General features: G+C 43.1%; 1 protein-coding gene across 1 annotated transcript in view; it reads right to left on the bottom strand.

Moving 5' to 3' along the window:
- Positions 1–605: 605 nt before the first annotated feature.
- Positions 606–25418, bottom strand: part of rgl2 (ral guanine nucleotide dissociation stimulator-like 2) — a 45374-nt gene continuing 20561 nt past the window's right edge. The window contains exons 3-21 of the mRNA XM_079503182.1: positions 17939–17986; positions 17208–17291; positions 16566–16732; positions 15059–15115; positions 13713–13909; positions 10480–10589; positions 9957–10172; positions 8842–8945; positions 8235–8319; positions 6853–6912; positions 6473–6559; positions 6319–6351; positions 5826–5947; positions 5644–5724; positions 5169–5262; positions 4510–4731; positions 3539–3653; positions 2435–2598; positions 606–2268 (exon numbers count right to left, since the gene is read on the bottom strand). Coding sequence (XP_079359308.1) covers positions 2215–2268; positions 2435–2598; positions 3539–3653; positions 4510–4731; positions 5169–5262; positions 5644–5724; positions 5826–5947; positions 6319–6351; positions 6473–6559; positions 6853–6912; positions 8235–8319; positions 8842–8945; positions 9957–10172; positions 10480–10589; positions 13713–13909; positions 15059–15115; positions 16566–16732; positions 17208–17291; positions 17939–17986 — 2100 coding nt within the window. The 3' untranslated portion in view covers positions 606–2214. The remainder of the gene's footprint in view (positions 2269–2434; positions 2599–3538; positions 3654–4509; positions 4732–5168; positions 5263–5643; positions 5725–5825; positions 5948–6318; positions 6352–6472; positions 6560–6852; positions 6913–8234; positions 8320–8841; positions 8946–9956; positions 10173–10479; positions 10590–13712; positions 13910–15058; positions 15116–16565; positions 16733–17207; positions 17292–17938; positions 17987–25418) is intronic.

Here is a 25418-nt window from a genome sequence, read left to right as displayed (position 1 = left end):
ACCCAAACTAGTGAAAATAGCAGAAATGCAAGCACACAACGCAGCGCGAAGCGACGCGTTGTGAGCTTGTAGATCGGCTATTTTCACTAATTCTTAAACATTTGTTTTCCAATGTATGGAATTTTCTTTTGATTTTGGGGGGGATAATTAAAAATAAAATGTATGAAACAAAAAAATAAAGCGACACATAAAAATGGGTCTGCGATACCGCGCCACACAAATGGGTTCTGATGCAGTGTTTGGGAACCAGTGATCTAAATAGCCCAGAATCCTCTCCCTGGCCATACCATGCCCAAGCCTCAGCCTCTAAGGAGCCTTCACCAGCGGCTAGTATGACAACGCCAGAGGTCACTGGAGTTCATCCATGTTAAGACTTATTTCCAACAATCCCACCCCTCAAAGGCCTGTGTGTGAGTAGAGGTCTTTGTTCTAACTTAAATATTTACACGACATTTTATGCCAACTCAAGAAATTGAAGATATTACTGTATATCCCGTTGAGGACTTTAATTAAAGTTATACTTTGTCGCTGTCGGGTGGAAATCTCCTATGTCCAAAACTTGTTACTTTTCAGGAATAAAATAGAACGTCTCCAAGCATTTTTTTTTGCTAGAATTGCAAAGTATGTCATTGTGGAGATAAGGGCTTTCTGCACGACAGCAACAACTTAACTGTTCCCCACTGGGAGTTATTATATTAACTATAACTTAAATTAGAATCCTCTACATTTAACACATTCAAACTACTAAGAGAAAGGGGCAGCCACTGACTAGTGCACAAGGACCAGCACTAAGGCAGGATTGTGTCCCTATTCTAACATGCATGTCTTTTGGTGTGAGGGAACTGGATCAACCAGACGACACTCCATATGAACATGAGAACATGCAAACTCCACACAAAAAGGCCCCATTCGGATTTGAACCCAGAACCTTCTTGCTGTGAGGCAACAGTGCTAATCTGTGGTAACACCCAATTAGCTTTCTGCATCAAGGAAAGAGTTCAGAATAAAGTCCTTAGCTCACACAGGTTAATGAGGTGAACAAATGCACCTTCAGAGGAACCACTATTCAGAAAATCTAAATATTAGCTTACGTTGTGTTGTAAGTTTTAGCATTAGAATCTAATGGTAGAATGTTCTGTTTGATAGGCACACAATAGTTATGTTCTTTGTTTCATCTGAGAGGTTTTAGTTCATGTGTTACTTCTGTTACGGTGCATTTCAAGTGTACAGTTAAGCAACGTGACAAGCTATGAAAGTGCTCTTTGTCTTTAAGTTTCTGCTGGAATGATTATTTTATGTGACACTGTACATAGCTAAAACATTCATGGTTATAGACATATCTGGACCTCTCTGAAATAATAATTTTGCAGGCATACAATTTACTGCAATCAAATAGAGGAGGCTAATTCAAAATAGCCACCTAACTATCAAATCGATGAGCAAATTGTGTTAAATCAAGAATTGATTTGAAATTGAATCATGAATCCAAGAATCAAAATCAAATCAAAATGTGAGATTACTGACAATTCCTACCTCTAATGCATGATTCATACACAATTGGTTCCTTTCGACACATGGGTTGATAGCTCCTTGTCAGTGTAAACACAATCTTGACATATAATACATACGTATAAAAATACACAAAACATTTAGATTTCTCATACAACCTATTAAGACAAACTTCAGGGTTTTGCTAGGATGATCTAATGTAGCTTTGTCATCCTCATTCAGATGCATGCCATATGGTGAGGCCACAGCTTTGACACCCCTTGCATAATTCTGTAATTCATATCGTTGCAGACGGCCAATGACATGAAAAAATAAATTCTGGTTTACTTGGACTACACTGAGGTCTCAAACGGCACATAAATGTGCGTAATTTCACCATTTAAGTTCTCTTTTTCCAAAAGTAATATCACTCACAGTTGAGGTACCTTACACCACAATAATTAAGTGCTGTTGGTAAATAGGACAATTAATATCCATTGCGTTAGAATGGAAAACATGCAAATGTATGACTCAGCAGCACCAAATGCTATATCAGTTAGACTTCCATTGCTCTTCCTCTAGATTCTTTTTGTGTACTGTCACCTGAAAGAGAGGACGAGCAAAATATGTCTCTGCTGTATATACTGTAACTGGGCAGCACTTTATTGAAAATGTCTTTAAAAGTACCTGGTATGCAGCTGCTCATGAAACAAGTTGAAACACATCCTAAGTGTGCTCATTTTGGTAGAACAAGCTCAGGGGGAATGTGGGAAGAGTTCCCTTTGGGAAGGAAGGCATAGATCATTTGGATTTTGCAGGGTTGAGCGACTCAAAGCCATGTTTCTGAAAGGCTTGTCTGTCTGTCTGTCTGTCTGTCTCAAGACCCTTGAGAACAATGAGCTTGGTTGACATTGGGGATAAATTGTTGTTAAAATAGAGTTCTGACCAGTCTCCTTCCCTTGGCCTTGATTCGCGGGAAAGTGGCGCTGGTCTCTGTGCTGATTGGCTGTAAGCCAAGTGGGGTGTTCCCGCCTTGCCTCTTCAACAGGAAGTCGACGCTAGATGAGGTCATGGCATAGAAGACATTTCCTGTGGCGGGGATGGCCAACTCTACAGCCAAAGAAAAAATGAACACATAGTATTCAAGTTAACCAAATGCTGTGATGAAAATACACATATTACAATTTACAATTTACAATTTAGGCATTTAGCAGACGCTCTTAATCCAGAGCGATTTACATTAAGCAAGAACAAAAAGCATGGGAATAAATCACATATATAAACAGCATTTATCAAGAAACATGCGTAAGCTAAGAATGTAACTAGAACATATATAAAGACACTATACATATAAGCTATACATATATATTATACTATGCTGTACTGTTATTGTGCTGTCTACATGACGTGCTATAAGTCTTTTTCAAATCCTAACTAAGTCTAAAAAAGTGCTGTCTAAGGGGGTAGGGTAAGTGCTATGGGCCATGGTGGAGTCTGAAAAGGTGGGTTTTCAAACTACGGCGGAAGATCGGGAGTGATGCTGCAGTTCTGATTGCAACGGGAAGTGCGTTCCACAGTTTTGGGGCCAGAAGGGAGAAGAGTTTGGGACGTGTGGAGCGTTGTCCCGGCGTTTTTAGTGAGGGTACTTCCAGCTTCCCTGCGTTGGCTGATCTGAGTGCTCGAGAGGGTTTGTAGGGTTCAATCATGCTTGCAAGATATGGGGGAGCCATACCTTTGGTTGCTTTAAATGCCAGCATCAGAGTTTTGTATTCTGTGCGGGCAGCGACCGGGAGCCAGTGCAGGGAGCGGAGCAGGGGGGAGACATGTGAGAATTTTGGCTGGTTGAAGACCAAGCGGGCTGCGGCATTTTGGATCAGTTGGAGAGGCTTAAGTGCACATGCCGGTAGGCCAGTGAGGAGGGAGTTACAATAGTCAAGTTTTGACAAGACTGTTGTCTGGATTAGGAGCTGGGCTGATTCCTGGGTATTCTATATGATTCATTCTAGCAAGTAAAATGATCTAATTCCATTGCTTTGGGTAACGTCAGCACCTTTTCCATCAGGTAGAAGTTGGATTAGCTCATATCTGGATGACTCTTTGGGGTCCTGATTGTGCTTTTCCAAGGCAGAACTGATCACAGTGGGGGTCTTGTCATTGCTTGTCACCTGAGGAAATAGAAGAGAATGACAATGAGACACCAGATAGCTTGACTCGCACTAATGATATCCTGGGTACATTTTATCCTGGGGATTTTGTCCATCATTATGGGATGCAGGCAGACAAGATTAAAATGCTGCTCACTGCTCAAATGGGACAATAAAGTATATCAAATCAAATGGAAAAAAATAAGGGAAAAAAACATTTCATTGAGAGAGAAAACAAGACCGCCAGGTCAATGTTCGGAATTCACCAATCAGAATGGAATATAAAAAAATCTGAGTGATCCGTCTTGATCATTTTATATAGAGATAATGTGTACCATAACATATTTGCGTGAAATTTGTAGGAGTAAAATTATTATAATTTTTTCAAATATCGGCCTCCTGGTGGTGCTATAATAGGCAATGTTAAAAGGGTGGCATTTGTTCCTCAACGTAGTGCGAATGTGTGTGCAAAGTTTCACCTCAATCGGATGCTGCGATTCGCGGCATTTTGTTCAAAATGGGCCACTCCTGCAAACCTTAGATGTCAATCTTAGCCAATCAGGATGGAATATGAAAAGTCAAACACATCCGTCTTGATCAAATGACTATAGAGATCATTTATACCGATTTGCATGAAATTTGAATCAAATCTGAAGGAGTAATATAAAAAAGGTTTTACTGTACATAGTTTTACACAGACAGGAGCAGTTATAGGTAAAAACACAAATCAGCTGCTCTTGCATCTAGGGATGCATGTGCTTTTGGCTATGTGCACAGTTTCGTTGCGATCAAGACAACAGTGCCGGAGGTTAGCTATTCACAGACAGACAGACGGATAGGGCTCAAAACATATGACACAATGATCCTGGTGTAGTACCAGTATGCTGCGATACAAGTTGCCATCTTGCAAGTCCATCCGTATCCTGATGATTCGCATATCTGGCCCTGACCCTTGGGTGTTATAGGAGGGATTGTTGCCACAGGAGACGGATCGACGGTGTGATTTGACGGGAGTGGATGGAGTCAACTTGACAGGAGTGTCATTGGTTGGAGGGGAGGAATCAACGTCCAGGCAGGACACAGAGGGAGACTTCATATGCTGGAATGAACAAACAAACAAATAATAGTAAGGAGGCCATTTGAGGACATGAATGCTTTCTGGTATGAGAAGACAATTATATTATCATGTGAGGCACTGAGGCTGTTGCACAGTGGGTGCAAGAAAATAGATGTAACAAAACATGTTTTCCCCTAAACGTCTCCTGTGTACATCTTTGTATGAGTGCAGATCTGGGTCAAGTAATATTTGCAAGTCTTTTTCATGTTCCGTCAACATGAAAAAGCATGAATCAGGATTTGAAACTCAAATTAGTATATTTCTCTGACATTTCTTTTGCCATCATCCAAGTTGTAGTGATGTGCTAGATTCATGCATCTGCTACTTCTAGCAAGTAAAGGCAAATACTGAGAATTATTTGACTGAGGTCTGTACAAAATAAATGATGAATATTAGATCACTTTTGCTATTACACTTACCCTAGCAAGTTTGGAAAGTAGGTTGTTGACAGGGGAGGGGAAGTCAAAAAGGCTATCACTGTCACAAGTGAGGCTTGACCGCGAAGTGCTCAAACTGTCCACACATAGAATGACATAAATACATTAAAGGGCTGTCCACACCAAGAGCAAAAACAAACAAAAAACTATAACGATAATGATGTGAGCATCCACACTGAAGAACAGCAATTCTCTGTAAACATGTCGAGCTGTGATAAATGTGACACCCTGTAAATTCGGATGGATTTTGATTCGCTATCAGTGTTTCTATCATTCATCAAATCGTTCTGAAAGTGATCCCAACAATATCATTCCTCACCATCATCGTTATCGTAATTGATGACCTTTAATTCACATCATAAACACAAACATCTGGCAGATATTGTATTTTCATTGTAAATGGATGATTATTTTGCAACTTCTCAATGTACTGTTTGTTCATATACAGTATACTTACTCTGGGCATTGTGTAATAATCACTGTTGGGTGGCTTCTAGTGCTAGGCTCACTCATTTCAATTGCATTAGACAGTCTGTAACTGCAATAGACATCATCCAACATGTCAGTCAGTCTCAATAAGATCATTATAATATGTTATAGAAATGTTATAATACCTGTACTGAAATATCAGCCATTTACCTCTCCTCCTCTGTTAACACAGGTACACTTTGATACCAGTGAACAAAGGTCGCTTCAGAGTTGAAAACACAGTTTTTACAGGAAGACTGCAGGAGCCGTATTTGAGCTAAAACCTCAAATTCCTGTCAACAGAGAACAGTATCGCCGTAAGCCTCATAACAGCGTATCACCTTACCACCAGTATCACTTCAGTTTCTTAATACCTCACAGAACACAAACACCAGTGCAGAGTGCCTCTCAGTTTTGAACAAGTACAACAGATGGTACAGTAATCAACTTTTGACCCTTCAAACTGACCAAGTAGGGTTAAAAACCATTGCAACACATTTTACCAGAATAAACTTAACTTTCAGAACCAACAAAGCACCAGTGTTTTGTGATTAAATATTATCTCACAGTTTTTAGGGATTATAGGCTCTTAATATTTTACATAAAATAAAAATGCATCAGATCCGGCTCTGGGCCCTAAGAACCAGGGTCAAGAACAACTTACCCGCCTCCTTTTGTCGAAGTTGATGTAGCCGTTCTGGAAAAGGGAGGGACAGGATGTGTCACTGCAACTTGATGTCCACTTGCATAATCAGTTAAGTAATGGCCATTGGCTCTATGACTTGGCTACTATTGATAGACAAACAAGAGGAACTCACTTCTAGCGTGTCTTTGACTGCCGTGTCGAGCATGGTGAGGTCTGTGAGGAAGATTCCAAGGTAGGGCACTGTGCCTTGGGCACTTGACTGTGGGCAAAAAGGTACAGTAGTATTTTATCAGCCACCAAGCTGGCTACAGGGTTTCCCACAGACATCTAAAAGGGCCTGCCCCACACAGTCAGAGAGTTCATAGTCATTTGCTTTGTCATTTGTCCCAGCCCCAGGGCTTATTCACACACACACACACACACACACACACACACACACACACACACACACACACACACACACACACACACACACACACACACACACACACACACACACACACACACACACACACACACACACACACACACACACACACACACACCACTTACCACTGTATGACGTCTGTTGTTCATCCTACTGTCCAGGTTGGCAAACTTCGAGGAACCCTCCTAAAAAACACGAGCGAATGAGACACTAATTTGGTCAATATACTAAGCAATATAACAAAAACAAAAGAAAGAGCTAAGAGCAAAGAACAACTATTTAGTATTCATCTAAAAAATTGTGGTATTTGTAACCTTTTTCAGACAAACTGAAAGCCTTTATAGAAGGCAATGATGCTTTTCAGACTTCAAAGCACCAAGGAAAGGAAAGTTTTCCAAATGAAAGCCCTGGGCATGTGTTTTGATGAATTCCCCAGATGGTCTATGTGGAGAAAATTACAGCTAATGCAAAGGTATTGATGCCTGTGCTGCAGTATTATAGAGAGTCAAAACATAGCTAATCCTGACAATTTCTCTAGCTGTCTCTCTCACAATGTACCCTAAATACAAAGTCGAGATGGATGCCTTACAAAGTAGAGTGCCAGTGTTGACAGAATAAAGTGATCACACCCAGCTAGATTGAGACTAGGCACAACTGAACATTGTAGTACTGATTTGAGGATTTGGGTTATTCAATTTGGATTTGGATTATGTAAATCCTTGTATCTACCATTCATTTTGTATTTAAAAAAAACATAGCTTACAGTTGCCAGGCCAGTCTGTCTTCAACTCAACTGATTGGACAGAGGCAGCAACTTTCTCGAGCATTTATCTGCTTCAAATTGACTTGAAGCAGATACATTTCCTCTATTGAAGGCATTTTTGTGCCAGTTTTAAGTAACCTAATTTCAACTGAAAATTCTTGCAACAACACTCACCACTAACAATACACACTTGGAGCTGTTCAGCACAGTTACCATTTTGTCACTATTGATAATTGAGCAGTCCAACATCTAGCTCAAGGTCAACATTTAAACAGTAGCCTTTGTAATTCACAAAATTGTAAAACACAGAGCATATCGGGTTAGTATTTTAACCAGCAACACAGACATCTCAGAACCCAGTCCACACAGTCTGTATTAGTAAAAATCACACCCGTGTGAAGTGAGGGGCGCTCATATATTAAAGTCTAGCTCATGTTGCTATGATTAGGTGATGTAATGATGATGTAAAACAAACGAAAAACAAACATTAAATTCTCTAATGGCATTTAATGTTGATGCCATTTAATTTTCCCTTCATTGTCAATGGCGTTTTTAAAACAAACATTGAACTAAAAACAAACATTAAACCTGTATATAGGAGGAGCTAGTGCCCCTCAAAAATAAATGGTCAAATTATGTTAGTAGGGAAACCATGTGGATTCTCAAATAGGACAAATCTATGTGCATTATGGGATGCTGATGTTCTCTGATGTCTCATTGAGTGTCTCCATGGCAACTACTCACCTCCTTCAGTAGTTCCCTGCTTTGTGCGTAGTTGTCCTTCTCTGAAAATATGTCTGACAGCTCCTCATATCGTCTCACCGCTTCCCTGTCAGGAATCAGGTGGTGAAAATATTACATTCACACGTAATTAGTAAGTTATGTAACACATCATTATTTTATGTGTTACATGTGTGTTGATGTGTTATTATTTGTACTTATTCTCTACTCACACACAAATGTAAGACTCAACGGTGGGTGCATGTCATCGGCAAATAATGTGACAAACAATGTTTCAATGCGACCAAAGTGAGATGCCAGCACATGATAATGCAGTATATGCACAAGCCAAGGGCAAGGGTTCTCATCCCTTTCTGGATCAGGGTCCACATCTTGAAAATCTTGAAAGCGGTTACGGCCCACCCATTTGACCACTTAACACGACAGCTCCATTCGTGGTCAGATGGGTGGACCGCGTGCACTCGATTGTGTTCCGGTGTTTGAGGTTTTAAAGACAAAATATACCATGACTTATGAACATAATGTTTTCAATCTTAATGTTATATTCTCATTCAAATCTTAAGTGTTTTGCCCCCGGCCCACAGGGTGAGTGGCTGCAGTGTGCACACACCTGTCAGTCTCCTGCCAAGTCCTGCGTAGTCTGTGTATGGGATTACTCTGCAGCGCGGACACAATGGCATAGAGGGACGAGAAGTTCTTCCTGGCTCTGCACTCCTTTTGAAAACACAAGTGTACACATTACAGGACAGGACATGCGCGTGCATGCCAAGTAAACACACATGCATGCAAGCGTGTGAGTTTCATGTTTGCGTCTCACATGTGCGCACGCACGCGCACACACACGCGCGCACACACACACACACACACACACACACACACACACACACACACACACACACACACACACACACACACACACACACACACACACACACACACACACACACACACACACACACACACACACACACACACAGTAACAGAACACCAGTGTGCATGCGTTTGTATAGTATTGAGTTTCGCTGTCCGATAGGCTGAATAATGCATACACTACAAGAGGCTTCTCCTATAAGGGACAGGGGGAGCTTATGTCAGTATTTTGGTGATAAACAAACTATGCCACAGAAAGCGGAGCGTACTACGCTATTCAAGAGTAGCTTGATTACTCTCCCAGGGAAAGAGAGGTAAGGAAAGGAGTAAGCTTGTTAAAAATGTGTGTGTGTGTGTGTGTGCGTGCGCGTGTGTGTGTGTGTGTGTGTGTGTGTGTGTGTGTGTGTGTGTGTGTGTGTGTGTGTGTGTGTGTGTGTGTGTGTGTGTGTGTGTTTGTGTGTGTGTGTGTGTGTGTGTGTGAGGGGGGGGGGGTAATTTACGTAATTTGTCATATGCTTTGTTGGTTGTTCAGGTGGTCATGAGACAAAGTTTTAAGCCTAAGAGATCTGCGTGTTGCAGTGTTAAAATGTTAGGGTGTTTTGCACAGTAAATCCTATTAGTGGGGCTGGGATCCAGTGTTAGGTAAACCAGATTAACTACATGTTCATGTTACACATTCACCATGAACATGACATGAGCTGGAATGGGATTGATATACTGTAAGTTCCATGACAATTAGCTATTCCACAAAAATAAAACCTCACACTCACTATTATCATCCCACCACGATAACAATACAGGATAACCTTAATGAATATATTTACAACACACCCAGTGTGCATCGAGATTACTGACCTCTGCCACACCGATCCATTTCTCCAGGAGCCGGGCTCTCTGCTGGCTACGTAGGCTTGTGGGCCAAAGGCAGGACGCCAGAACTGCGTTGGCCAACTTGTTGAACTGACGTATGGTGGCCCGGACAGACCAACAAACCCCCTCCCTGCCTTTCTTATCCCTCTGAGACCAAAGGGAGCCGAGACAGTGATACGGGACCAACCTCACAAACAGTTCCTGAGAGGGAGAATTATTATTTTATTTTTTTCCAAACCTGAACAGCTCATATCAAATCATCTTAGCATCTATTATGTAATGTAGTGTTTCTCAAACCTTTTCATGTCAAGAACCCCCAAATTAATATGTAATTGTCCACAGACCCTCATCTGAATATATTATGTGCCAGAGTTGTGAGCTTGTAGATCAAAAAGTAGCAGATCTACAAGCTCACAATGCATGTCGTAATGAGCTGTGAGCTTGTAGATCTGCTATTATCACTGAATGTCCAGAACAGGGACGTTTGGGTTAAAACGGTGAATCTCACTGTCTCGATCTTGGTGAGCTGCTCAGCAATCAGCGCAGCCGGGAATCCAAGGACCTTGGTGGGGTCAAACGTAGAGGAGTTGGAAGGAGCGCTGGTGGAGATTGGTTGCCCTGCAAGAAAAGAGACTGCTCAGTAAAAGCGTATGGATAATAAAATGCCACAATGGACAGAAAATCCTGTCTACCTTCCCTCCTCAGTGCTTATTTGTTCATTTTGAAGCAATGACTACTCTCAGAATATTGAGTGAGCTTCAGCTTCTTAACCCTTAGAAGATGAAAGACGCCAATTGGCGTCTTCATCAGAATTCCGTAAATGATCAATGACGCCAATTGGCGTCTTCACAGTTTTTGATGAATCTAAACATATTAATATGCTCCGAAGCGCTGTTTAAATTCCTGAGCTTATATTCCAACTACATTACCCAGAAAACCCGTGTCACGTGACACACGTGTACGTGTTGCCATTGGAAGCTGGTCCCACCCCCTGTAAACAGTGGGGGCAGAGGGAGTCTTCATAGTTTTCATTGTTTTGCCTGTTTGCCGTCTCGCCCGAGCGATTTTCTAGCAGAAAAAGTTGAAAGCAGTACTATTTATTTGAGCGAGTTTTGTGGTAGTAGTATTGATCCATACGCGTCCCAGTCGCCTTCTCCAGGCGGAGTAGCCCTGGTCCAGTGCTTACAGCGAGACTCGCTGCTCCCTTCCTCCTTTTTTCATTGTCTCCCCATCGTCGTCCGATGAGCTATACCGGGAAACCATTGAAGAAGACGATCAACCCGGAATGTTTTGAGGTAATCTTATTGTAGAAAATGCCCTTCTATAGTGATCAGAAATCATAAGATGATCGCTACAAATAGATGCTTGGATAATTACTACTACTAGTCAGATCATGACGCCAGAATGACTCACCACGATGGCCCCCAGCCATTAGCCAGCACCGAAGGTGCTGGCTAATGGTGTTGGTCGGTGCATTGGTGCTGGCTAAGGGCTGGAGGGGGGGGTTGGTGTCGATCGGTTGGTTAGTGCAGTACAAATGTATCGTAGCAGGCATGCACGCATGGCAGTACAAGTATTTTATATTGTAGCGTGCCTTATAGGCGATCTGATCTTTAGAGTAATGTTCGCTCCTTTTATTTACTGTCTACAAAGACGGAGAACAAACATGCATCGTTTACTGAAGCAACGCGTGGTTATGATGACGTTGCTACAAGGATCGGAGGGGGGACGGGGAGTGAAGCTAACAGTAGCGTATTATATAAGATCTGTATGACGTTTCATTGACGTCTGAGCTTGCATGATAATTGCATTCATTGTATATTGTATACAATCATGATTGTACATTGTTTAGTGTGTCTCCGTGTGATGATGATGATGACGATGATGTCAGATAGCCTACGTCCCCCCCCCCCCCCCAACTGGCTATTGGCCGGGCTGACTACAGCTAAATGTTTATTTTTATATATTTAGAACTGGCATCGGAGGAGGAGGAGGATGATGATGATGATGATGATGATGATGATGAAGACGAAGAGTCAAGACTGCGATGGAGTTCTCCGACACTGAACCGGATGCATTCATTCATTTCAGTTGTTTTTTTTTAAATTTAGCCTACACACACACACACCGTCAAGAACAACTGGAATGCAGTGGTTTGGGGACACTGGGGAGTTTGGGGACAACTGTTTTGTATGTAGGCCTATTTATTTTCTGTAATATTTATTATAATTGTATTATGTTAGTCATAAAAAATAAAAGACAAGCTTTTACAATGAGTTAGACCTGTCATGGCTATTTTGTTCACTAGTCTGAGGTTTATGGTTTGACTAAGCGAGTTTCAACTGTGATTTACTCTGTAACGGTAGATGGTAAGAACCCAATTTTTTTGTTATAATACAGTATACATTCAAGTCTATATTTTGATACATATCATGGGCACAAAGTCATATCAAAACAATGTCCTTGGATGAGTTTTTTATCAAAACTGTTTCTTCACAACAGGTTTTTGAGATACATGCATGAATAGACACGGTACTGGTAAGACTATGTAAACATGGTATATATCAAAATGTGCGTTAGAATGTCTAATTTTACCCCAAAAAAGAATTGAGTTTATATGATGTTCCATTTCAGAGCTAGGGGGACTTTTAGCTGGATAGGTCAGATTGATCATGACTGACCATGCTATTTATAGATGGCAAAATATCTACAGTGGTACATGTGAGAAACTTTTTATTTTATTTTAATTGAACTAGACAACTCACCCTTTAAAATGAGATATTGCATGGCTATGTACGCCCAGCAGAAAAAAAGTTATTTAGAAAATAAAACTTCAACCGGTCATAACTTTTTTTGTTGTCCTAGAAACACTACCCAGTGTAAATGCAGGCTCTTTTAAATGGCTTCCAACACCACAACTAAACATTTTATCAACTCAGTTCATTTTTTTCCTGGAAGCAGACAAGCCAAGCTTTCTCTGAAGGTCTTTCGTTGTCACACATTCACAACAGAGAATTTTCAATAAATCATTCAAAAACGCCATTCTGCCATAGAGAAGTCTAAAAACTATATAGAAATCCATGAAACTCTCAAAGAGTTAAAGACGTGCAATGGCTTTTGGGGAATTTTATTCAGAAGTTTCAGTATATAACGGAAGGCTGTGTGCTTCTGAAACAATCAGAGCATCGCATCCCTTCAGGCTATGGGTCGTAGTTCCGCAACGCTTGGAGTTGTTTGTTTACAAACTTCCGAAGTCAGATACAGAGCATGCAGCTACTGCGTGGCTTATTTCTAACCTATAATGTTTTCAGATACATATTTTAGCGCGCTGATTGAGTTTAAAATGAGTAATACACTGTCTGGATGTCATCTTGAATGAAATTAAGTTCATGTAAGTTCTGTAATCAACATCAGCTGTATTTGTAGGAATGCGCAGCAATGGGAATCAAACAGGTGAATGAAAACAAGCTTCATTTTTACTCATGTAGTATCGCGTGACCAGACTGTTGCCTCTCACAATTTTCAAATGCTTCCGGTTGGTGATTGTGGAATAGGTGTCTGGCTACGCAAGACTAGTATGTAAGATGTAAGATGTATGTAAGACTATGTAAGATGATACATGAGCTTTAATTACACATTTGTTTGACCAATTGTAAAAAGAAATCTTGTTTTTCTCATATTATAATTGATAGTCAGAAAATATGAATTAACAAACAAGGTCAAGAAAAAAAAAAAGATTACCCCTATGTGACTCTGAAAGCAGGGCCTTCTCACTGAGCTCCTCGGCTATCCTGAGCAGGCGAGCACAGAGGTCAGCCCCTGACGAGGAGTCCTTGGGCAGGAGGGGAGCAAGTCGCAGCAGGCGAGAAGGCTCCCCAAGTGTATGGAAGTCTTCAGGGTACTCTGAGAGCCACGAGCTGAACACTGTACACACCGCTCTGCTTAGACACAGGTTAAAGGAGAACCAAGGGATGAGAAGATTATAAACAAAAGAGACTAATCATGGTGCTGATTAGTAGTGTAGTAGTAGTGTCTATCCATCTAGGAATAAAGGAACATGTATTTGTCTCTTGCCTCTGTACAGTGAGTCAGTGGCTATGATTCCTTACCTGCTCTAACGATGGTGATCAGGGCATTTCATGCATAAATACAAGTACAGTACAATACACACGCACACAGTCGCACAGTCGCACGCACGCACGCACGCACGCACGCACGCATGCACGCACGCACGCACGCGCACACACACACACACACACACACACACACACACACACACACACACACACACACAGACAGAGAGATACAGATACAGACACACACGCGCACGCGCACACACACACACACACACACACACACACACACACACACACACACACACACACACACACACACACACACTGCCCCAAAGATCCCTGCACGACATGTGATATCATCGCTGTCTGTCAGAAACCTTGTATCTCCATATTTTGTAGTGTTTTATATTTTTGAGTGGTGTAAACCACTCCTACAACTGGCTTTGTTAGTGCAGAAAAAATGAGCATGGTTGCTATGTTCACCCTGTTCACCCGGGTGTGATTTCATTACGTCAGACATGATTTTTGAGTGGTGTAAACCACTCCTACAACTGGCTTTGTTAGTCTGTGCAGAAAAAATTAGCATGGTTGCTATGTTCACCCTGTTCACCCGGGTGTGATTTCATTACGTCAGACATGATTTCATTACGTCAGACAGGCTATATAAGACCTTACACCACTCAGTTCACACGGGTGTGATTTTTCAAATACATGTACTTTTTTGGTCATCCTTTACCCACTTGGTGGCCAGTTCGCCTGTAATGACATGCCCAAAATAGGTAGCCTAGAAACCAGACGAATCTGCCACAGAAGTGATATTAGTCTGGCCATGCCAAGTTATAAGTGGTTTAGCCTGGTATGTGGGATTTGTAAATATTTAACCAATGAAAATGAAGAAGAGCTAAATAATAACTACTTGCTTTTTAATTTCCTGAACAGTAAAGGTTATGGACATACAAGGTTCCTGCCCAACAGCAAAAATATGTTGTATCTGTATTTTCAAAGGCTCACTTGTTGAAAGATTGTCTTGTCTGGCTCTGTGCGTTATCCCCTGGAGGGTTCTCCAATCTACCAACAAGAAATAAAAAGAGAGAACACAATTTTTTGGGGAAAATAGATTGATTTGAAAGCGTCAGTTATAAGAAGTATAAAGTATTTATCCCTCTGTTTTTGTCAAAGTTCTGCAGGAAAAATCTTTAGGGAAACATGAAAAATATTTGGTCTGGATTCTAACTTTTCCCACTCCTTTGGGAATACTTTCCAAACCATTGCTTCAAAATACTTCTTTCACTTTGCACTTTCACTTTCACTTTGCACTTCGCTTTGACAGAACTAAAGGCTTTATTAGCATTTAAGGCAAGGCTTTCATGTTGTTAAACAAAACAGTATTTCTAATATAAATATGTACAAAGTTAGTAAGTTACTTGTGATAACATTATCAGCTAAATCAACTTTGCTAATATGCTCGGAACTGTTGATTGTAGCATTAAGACCAACACAGGTACAACTTGTAGAAGCTCACCACCTCTTTGAGGGAAGTTCACAAACTTCACATGCTTTATGTAGTAAAATGATGGCCCAATTTTATGTTATGCACTGTTATTAAGTCTGAATAACAGCCTGAGCTTGAGATTGGCTCATGTACCAATAAAGTGCCATTTAGAAGCTACAGTGTGTGGACAATTTTTATGATTTTTTATTGTCTTCTTTTGGTCCAGCATCTAGTCATCTACATTACACATCGTGGATGTGCACATCTACTTTACATATAGTTTACTGTTATTAAATCTGTCCTAACCATTGAACTGCATAACGCTGTAGCCTGATTTGGTCAGGTTAAACATTCTATTCTTAGTAAAACAGACCTGAGTTGGCTCTGTACTTTCTATCTACACCAAATCTCTTAGCCGAAAATAGCCAATCTACAAGCAACCCTCAGAATATGGATTCAAGTGGTTAAAATTGTGCAATAGAAACCGACTGAGTAGTTGCGAAAGAAGCCGGAAAAGTAAACTGATAAATGACAGACAAGACAAATAAAACTGACAAGAAAAAATAACAACCCTGATACTCTGTTGACACGGACAAAGCATGAATTAGACCGAACCGGACAGGCATAGTTTACCGGAATCTTTAACCACTTCAAGGCCATAATTCCTATTCTATGGGGAACATTCCCCCAAAATAGCATATCTACAAGCTCACAACACGTCACAATGTGTTTTTACTGTTGTTTTGGTAGCTTTCGCAGTTTATTTTGGTAGCACAAAAATTTAACAGTCTACCAAAACAAACTGTGAAAACACCAAAATACAGCGAGAGGGCAATGTGTTTCTGCAGGAAAATACCACCACAGCTGATAACTGCTGGTATATACCTTGTCTTGTTAGGTAAACACAGGGAAAGGAGACATGCTTTGCCTTTAATTTGTTGTACATTTTTTGAACGCTGCAAACAAGTCAAACTTATCCTTTGGGGGGAAAAAATAAATAAATGTGGGCATAATATAACTAGCTACCTGTCACTGAGGATGTCCAGCACTCTCTTGGTGGTGGTGAAAGAGCGATACGTGGATAGGAAGATGGTCATGAAGGTGGTGTCTCCCATGGAGAAGGAGTGGAGCAGATGGCGCACCAGTTTCTCCTCTGTCCCTGCTTTCACACTCTGGGAACGAGAGGTCGCAGACTGGAGGGGGAGAGAGAGAGAGAGAGAGAGAGAGAGAGAGACTAAGAAACTGATGCTTAGTGACAAGATAAATGTCCACCATTCATCGCCATCTGTCCATCAGAAAATCTATCAATCAATCAGTCTGTTTATCCGTCCGTATCTATCTATCTATCTATCTATCTATCTATCTATCTATCTATCTATCTATACTATCTATCTATCTATCTACCTACCTACGTACGTACGTACGTACCTACCTACCTACCTACCTACCTACAAACCAACCTACCTAGTATCTACATACCTACCTAGCTACCTACCTACCTAACTACCTGCCTGCCTGCCTATGCTTTTCTATCTGTTTATTTATCTCTCTCTCTCTTTCCCACTCTCCCCTTGTCTGCCTGTCTGTCTAGCTAGCAGCTAGTGTTGTTGTCAGTGTCATATATCTCGGTCAGTCATGGGTGAATTCATTCTTAAGGGCCATAGTTACCATTGGACTGGTGGGGACCCCATGCTGTGGTCTGACCACCACGGTGTAGATGATTCCATCCTCCTCTTCCTCCACCACAGTGGACTGAGCATGAAAGAAAAACATGGTAAGTTGGTCACTGCTTCGCCTTCAATTTGTATCCAAATGTACTAGCTGCTTCAGCTCAATATCAACTCTGTATTCAAATACAGTACTAACAGTGCCTTAAGGTAGCTGCCTTAAATGAAATCCAATTGGACTCAAAATGTTAAGTACGTTTATTTTAAGCACGAAAACTACACTAATTACAAATGCCAAAAAAGTGCAATACTGCACGGTACTATATTGAGTCTTAATCTAACTTGGAGATTGTACAAGTAGAACCAAATGGGTCCTTGTGGGTACTGTGGGTAATTAACACATGGGATTTTACTGTGTGTCAACCAATCTCAATATACTGAAAACATCTGTTTGATATTACTGTGTAATAAAATGAATGTGCTATGTGTGAAAAGGGAAGCAATTCAAATCGCTTCAGATTGATTTGTGTCTTAATAATGCACGTATCTTGGTATGTGATTCTGGCAAAGTGGATTTTCACTAATGCTAATACACTAATGCTAATACACTAATGCTAATACACTAATGCTAATACACGGTTATTTCTCTGTACTAGTATCTCACACCAGTATCAGTACTGGTGCATCCCTAGCCTCAGTACATGTTCCACTTGGTAACTGAGTTGTCCTTACTAGGTCCAGAGGACAGTACCATGTAGTCTTCATCGGTGATGGTTCCACCTGAGGAAATAGAAACATAGCGTTTGGCATTATAAAAGGTAAATCACACACCTCTCTCTTTAGGTTCAGTGATAAAGCACTGTACAGGTGTTCTGGTATGTTGACGCGCTATACTTGACATAACTGCAGAGTCTGCTGACCATTTTCAAAAGCAAGCATACCTTGGTTTGTTTTCCATTAATTTCAATAAGGTATTGCAGATACTTGGAACTTGTTTGAGATACACTTTAAATATCATTGCAGTTACATTTTCTAAATTTATCTCAGTTACTTTATTTATTGTATTGGAATACATTTGAAGCCAGAAAAGTCTATCAGAACATAGTCTTAACAGGAAAATTGTCTGGTTATGTACAGTCAATACCATGATCACTATATTTCTTTAGAATATATCACTAATATATCACATTGACTCATAGCTTTACACCCACCCAACAGTGTGCATGCTCATAGGAGGTTGATACCTGAAATTCCCCTGTCCTGTCGTGTACAACACATCTCAATGATATAGCAAGGTTAGAAGTTGACAACTGAATCAAATTGCCAAAGCAGCAAAGTGCTCCCACCAACATATCCATTAAGTATGTCAACATTGAGGGTAGTGCCCATAATTAAAACATTAATCAATATCACTTTACACTTCTCCTGACATTGAAACCCATGCAACTGTGATTTTCCACAATGAAAAATGCATGAGCAAAACACAGTGACGTCATCAATAGTGTCTGACATCACCAAGCCCATTCCAGACAGTTTATGCAGAGGAATGCTTCATGAGCAAATAGTTTACATGTTTCATGTTAGTTGCATTAGCAACTAATTGGAGAATGATCACAGATAGTAACACACAACGTTATATTGTAATGCCGTTTTTAATCAATAATAACTACTTAACTCATGTGGTGTTTATTTTCTGTCCATTCCCCTATTGACATAACATACTGTGCATTGTGTGGATGAGAAGGGCAGCTGATAGAAAACATATCTTTTCTCATATGAAGCTCAAAATAAACAACAAACAAGCAGATCATATTGACTAAAGCGACTACATTTGCTACATAGTATGCAATATCCTAATGACGCCATCTTACCGATTAGCATGAATAAGAATTCACTAGACTGGTTAAATACCATGACAAGAGTTGATAGAAGTTCACCCCTTACAGCAGCCTTCACATGCAATCAAAATGTATCCTACCGACTCGCTCTCTCGTCTCCTATCTCCAAATCTCTACATAGTATTGTATACTACTGTACTTCAACCAACCTCAACCAGTTATTCTACTCAGTGTCTGTGCTTGCTTCTGCAGTGAATGGGAATTTGTCAGTGGCTCTTTCCCACGAAAAAAAAGAAAAAACAAAGGGAAAAAAAATCCCACAAGTTACCTCCACAACATGTCCAGGCTGGTAGCAATCCCCTAGCTTCCTGGAAATCTTGAGAAGAAACTGGCCAACAGCATCTATCCCACTTCCTGTCATCAGCCTGGTAGTTCTTTTTCTTTTTGTGACTATGTTTGTTACACTGCCCGTTGACCTAATTCTGTACTGAATGTTTGTCTGTTTGACTTTGCCGTCTTGTGGCTACAGTATGTCACACAAACACACCTGAAGCAGGAGCTAGGTCCGGCCCCTTTGTGCCTGCATCACCTGGACACACCCATAACACACACACACGCACGCACGCACACACGCACGCACACACACACGCACACACGCACGCACGCACACACACACACACACAAACACACTAGTCACTCACACAGATAGGGAAGTCGTATGTGGTGACTCATTTACCCCACTATACATAGTCTCTCTCTATTTCACTTGCACAAACACACGCGCACACACACACACACACACACACACACACACACACACACACAGTGACAGAGAGACAATGCCTTGCAGCTATTTCCAGAACAATACCCCCTCTCTTTCAATCTCTCCCCTCTTTTCTGCTTCTTGTCCCTTTGTAGATGACCTTCCTTATGCTGATAAACCAGTTCGACAACGTATCCTCCTATACACAAACAGACCACATGCAAGCAAACTCGTAATTAACCGATTTATAAGTCTGCCCCATCCTTTAATATCAGTTTAACAGTTAATGTCTAACTGTTTAACACAAATGCTTTATATGTCCCATATTATATAGACTACAAATTAGGCATCATAAACATTGAGTGAACTAATAAAGCCGGAAGCAAGCTGTTTGTTTAAGGAGCTAATGATACTGCAGAGGGAAGCCATGTTTGCACACAGGTGGAGACTTTCACAATTGTGTGTGGGAGGAGGATTAGCTTATTAGCATGTTAGCTATCTCATACCCCCTGGCACAGGCAAGTATTTTGTTGTTAGCTTGTGTTAGGTTAGGTCTACATCAACAGAAGTATGTAAAAGTGTACTCAAATCTGTATTTTATATACTATTATACTAAGTTGTCAGAAGCAGGAACAGAATACCTTTTATTGTCAGGTAGGACTCAAGATTCAAGAGGGTGTATTGGTCACTCAATCATGTATCCTACAAGCAGCAACATGTTGGTGTGGCATGCTCCGCAGACTGTGCCAACAATGACAATGTACAGTACTACAACAACAACAACAACATCATCATAATAATAATAATAATAATAATAACAATTAAAGTGGTGTTCACAGCAGGTTGTTTCAATGGTAAGAAACTATGGCCCGTATACAAACTAGTGCCGGTGCACCCGGCAGGGAACACTTCCCATAGTTCATCCGGAGCGTGAACACGCGCCACTGCTTTTCGTGAACCTGTCTGTGTTTACAACATTTTGTCAACGGGGGGCAGCAGAGAGCCATAGTCTAGCCTACTCCAGCCTAGAAAGGACTTTCTATGGGGTCCAACACTTAAGTGTGGTTCGGGGACCCCCTGGGATCCTTGATAGGTTTCGATGTGGTCCAACACTGGTTATCAAAGTGTGGTTCGGGGACCCCCATGGGGTCCTTGATGGGGTCCAACGCTGGTTATCAAAGTGTGGTTCGGGGACCCCCATGGGGTCCTTGATGGGTCTCGATGGGGTCCAACGCTGGTTATCAAAGTGTGGTTCGGGGACCCCCATGGGGTCCTTGATGGGTCTCGATGGGGTCCAACGCTGGTTATCAAAGTGTGGTTCGGGGACCCCCAGGGGTCCTTGATGGGTCTCGATGGGGTCCAACGCTGGTTATCAAAGTGTGGTTCGGTTACCCCATGGGGTCCTTGATGGGTCTCGATGGGGTCCAACGCTGGTTATCAAAGTGTGGTTCAGGGACCCCATGGGGTCCTTGATGGGTCTCGGTGGGGTCCAACGCTGGTTAACAAAGTGTGGTTCGGGGACCCCATGGGGTCCTTGATGGGTCTCGATGGGGTCCAACGCTGGTTATCAAAGTGTGGTACGGGGACCCCCTGGGGTCCTTGATGGGTCTCGATGGGGTCCAACGCTGGTTATCAAAGTGTGGTTCGGGGACCCCATGGGGTCCTTTATGGGTCTCGATGGGGTCCAACGCTGGTTATCAAAGTGTGGTTCGGGGACCCCCTGGGGTCCTTGATGGGTCTCGATGGGGTCCAACGCTGGTTATCAAAGTGTGGTTCGGGGACCCCCTGGGGTCCTTGATGGGTCTCGATGGGGTCCTTCACTGGTTATCAAAGTGTGGTTCGGGGACCCCATGGGGTCCTTGATGGGTCTCGATGGGGTCCAACACTGGTTATCAAAGTGTGGTTCGGGGACCCCATGGGGTCCTTGATGGGTCTCGATGAGGTCCAACACTGGTTATCAAAGTGTGGTTCGGGGACCCCATGGGGTCCTTGATGGGTCTCGATGAGGTCCAACACTGGTTATCAAAGTGTGGTCCGGGGACCCCCTGGGGTCCTTGATGGGTCTCGATGGGGTCCTTCACTGGTTATCAAAGTGTGGTTCGGGGACCCCTTGGGGTCCTTGATGGGTTTCGATGAGGTCCAACGCTGGTTATCAAAGTGTGGTTCGGGGACCCCATGGGGTCCTTGATGGGTCTCGATGGGGTCCAACGCTGGTTATCAAAGTGTGGTTCGGGGACCCCATGGGGTCCTTGATGGGTCTCGATGGGGTCCAACGCTGGTTATCAAAGTGTAGTTCGGGGACCCCATGGGGTCCTTGATGGGTCTCGATGGGGTCCAACGCTGGTTATCAAAGTGTGGTTCGGGGACCCCATGGGGTCCTTGATGGGTCTCGATGGGGTCCAACACTGGTTAGCAAAGTGTGGTTCGGGGACCCCATGGGGTCCTTGATGGGTCTCGATGAGGTCCAACACTGGTTATCAAAGTGTGGTTCGGGGACCCCATGGGGTCCTTGATGGGTCTCGATGGGGTCCTTCACTGGTTATCAAAGTGTGGTTCGGGGACCCTTTGGGGTCCTTGATAGGTTTCGATGAGGTCCAACACTGGTTATCAAAGTGTGGTCCGGGGACCCCCTGGGGTCCTTGATAGGTTTCGATCAGGTCCAACACTGGTTATCAAAGTGTGGTTCGGGGACCCCTTGGGGTCCTTGATGGGTCTCGATGAGGTCCAACACTGGTTATCAAAGTGTGGTTCGGGGACCCCATGGGGTCCTTGATGGGTCTCGATGAGGTCCAACACTGGTTATCAAAGTGTGGTTCGGGGACCCCATGGGGTCCTTGATGGGTCTCGATGGGGTCCTTCACTGGTTATCAAAGTGTGGTTCGGGGACCCTTTGGGGTCCTTGATAGGTTTCGATGAGGTCCAACACTGGTTATCAAAGTGTGGTCCGGGGACCCCCTGGGGTCCTTGATAGGTTTCGATCAGGTCCAACACTGGTTATCAAAGTGTGGTTCGGGGACCCCTTGGGGTCCTTGATGGGTCTCGATGAGGTCCAACACTGGTTATCAAAGTGTGGTTCGGGGACCCCATGGGGTCCTTGATGGGTCTCGATGAGGTCCAACACTGGTTATCAAAGTGTGGTTCGGGGACCCCATGGGGTCCTTGATGGGTCTCGATGAGGTCCAACACTGGGTATCAAAGTGTGGTTCGGGGACCCCATGGGGTCCTTGATGGGTCTCGATGAGGTCCAACACTGGTTATCAAAGTGTGGTTCGGGGACCCCCTGGGGTCCTTGATGGATTTCGATGAGGTCCAACACTGGTTATCAAAGTGTGGTTCGGGGACCCCTTGGGGTCCTTGATGGGTTTCGATGAGGTCCAACACTGGTTATCAAAGTGTGGTTCGGGGACCCCATGGGGTCCTTGATGGGTCTCGATGGGGTCCAACGCTGGTTATCAAAGTGTGGTTCGGGGACCCCATGGGGTCCTTGATGGGTCTCGATGGGGTCCAACGCTGGTTATCAAAGTGTGGTTCGGGGACCCCATGGGGTCCTTGATGGGGTCCAACGCTGGTTATCAAAGTGTGGTTCGGGGACTCCATGGGGTCCTTGATGGGTCTCGATGGGGTCCAACACTGGTTAGCAAAGTGTGGTTCGGGGACCCCATGGAGTCCTTGATGGGTCTCGATGAGGTCCAACACTGGTTATCAAAGTGTGGTTCGGGGACCCCATGGGGTCCTTGATGGGTCTCGATGGGGTCCTTCACTGGTTATCAAAGTGTGGTTCGGGGACCCCTTGGGGTCCTTGATAGGTTTCGATGAGGTCCAACACTGGTTATCAAAGTGTGGTCCGGGGACCCCCTGGGGTCCTTGATGGGTCTCGATGAGGTCCAACACTGGTTATCAAAGTGTGGTTCGGGGACCCCATGGGGTCCTTGATGGGTCTCGATGGGGTCCTTCACTGGTTATCAAAGTGTGGTTCGGGGACCCCTTGGGGTCCTTGATAGGTTTCGATGAGGTCCAACACTGGTTATCAAAGTGTGGTTCGGGGACCCCATGGGGTCCTTGATGGGTCTCGATGGGGTCCTTCAATGGTTATCAAAGTGTGGTTTGGGGACCCCCTGGGGTCCTTGATGGGTTTTGGACATCGTTTATTGCGAAATACCTCGCCATGGTAACGCATAATGGAAATATTTTGATAAGCACACCATTCCTGGCTGAGCCACACGTGTTTGCCTGCATGGCAGTCACACAGAAAAAGAATGGTGTACACGGCAGGCTAATAGAAAACAATCCCACCCGTGTGAAGAGAAGCTCTTATCACGGACAAGTCTATTACAGCCATTAAAGTCTAGAAATGTTCATGTAAAACTATTGGCCGTGCACACAGTGGCTATTCCCAAGTGCCTAGTACAGCTTAATGGAGCCTATTAAAGTCTAGTACAGCCTAGTACACCCTATTCTAGCCTATTCCAGCCTGTTCCAGCCTAGTACAGCCATCTAAATACCCCCCCCCATCCTAGTCTATTCTCCCACTAGGTTGGACTAGGCTAGACGTGGGTGTACATGGCTGTCCTAGACTCTACTGGGCTCTAATGTTGTTTTTGGCTCTAGTAGACTGTACTAGGCTGTACTAGGGTATATTAGGCTTTACAAAAGCCTAGAAATGTTCCATTTACAACTATTGTCCGTGCACACAAACTCATGTACAAACTATTGCCTGCTTACGCAGTGGTTAACCTCAAGTGCGTGAACTACATGGCTGACAAGAGCCTGGTACAGCCTAATAGGGCCTATTAGACACCACATTCTAGCCTATTCCAGCCTGATCCAGTCTAGTATAGCCTAGTACAGCCACCAAAATACCCCTCTCTCCAAGTCTATTCTCCCACTAGGCTGGACTAGGCTCTGCTGGGCTCTAATAGGCTGTTTTTGGCTCTAGTAGACTGTGCTAGGCTGTACTAGGGTCTATTAGGCTGTACGAGGCAGTAAAGTACTATACCTAGAAATGTTCATGTAAAACTATTGGCCGTGCACACTAACTCCTGTAAAAACTATTGCCCGTGTACACAGTGGTTATTCCCAAGTGCAAGGAAATACAGGGCTGACAAGAGCCTAGTACAGCCTAGTACACCCTATTCTAGCCTATTCCGGCCTGATCCAGCCTAGTATAGCCTAGTACAGCCATCTAAATACCCCTCTCTCCAAGTCTATTCTCCCACTAGGTTGGACTAGGCTAGACGTGGGTGTACATGGCTGTACTAGACTCTACAAGGCTCTAATAGGCTGTTTTTGACTCTAGTAGACTGTGCTAGGCTGTACTAGGGTATATTAGGCTTTACAAGGCAGTAAAGTACAAAAGCCTAGAAATGTTCCATGTACAACTATTGTCCGAGCACACAAACTCATGTAAAAACTATTGCCTGTGTACGCAGTGGTTAACCTCAAGTGCGTGGAACTACAGGGCTGACAAGAGCCTGGTACAGCCTAATAGGGCCAATTAGAGTCCAGTGCAGCCTAGTACACTGCATTCTAGCCTATTCCAGCCTGATCCAGCCTAGTATAGCCTAGTACAGCCACCAAAATCCCCCCTCTCCAAGTCTATTCTCTCACTAGG

Source organism: Electrona antarctica (assembly GCF_951216825.1).
Source record: "Electrona antarctica genome assembly, chromosome: 6".
Lineage (NCBI taxonomy): Eukaryota > Metazoa > Chordata > Actinopteri > Myctophiformes > Myctophidae > Electrona > Electrona antarctica.
This window is presented reverse-complemented; position numbering and strand designations above follow the sequence as displayed.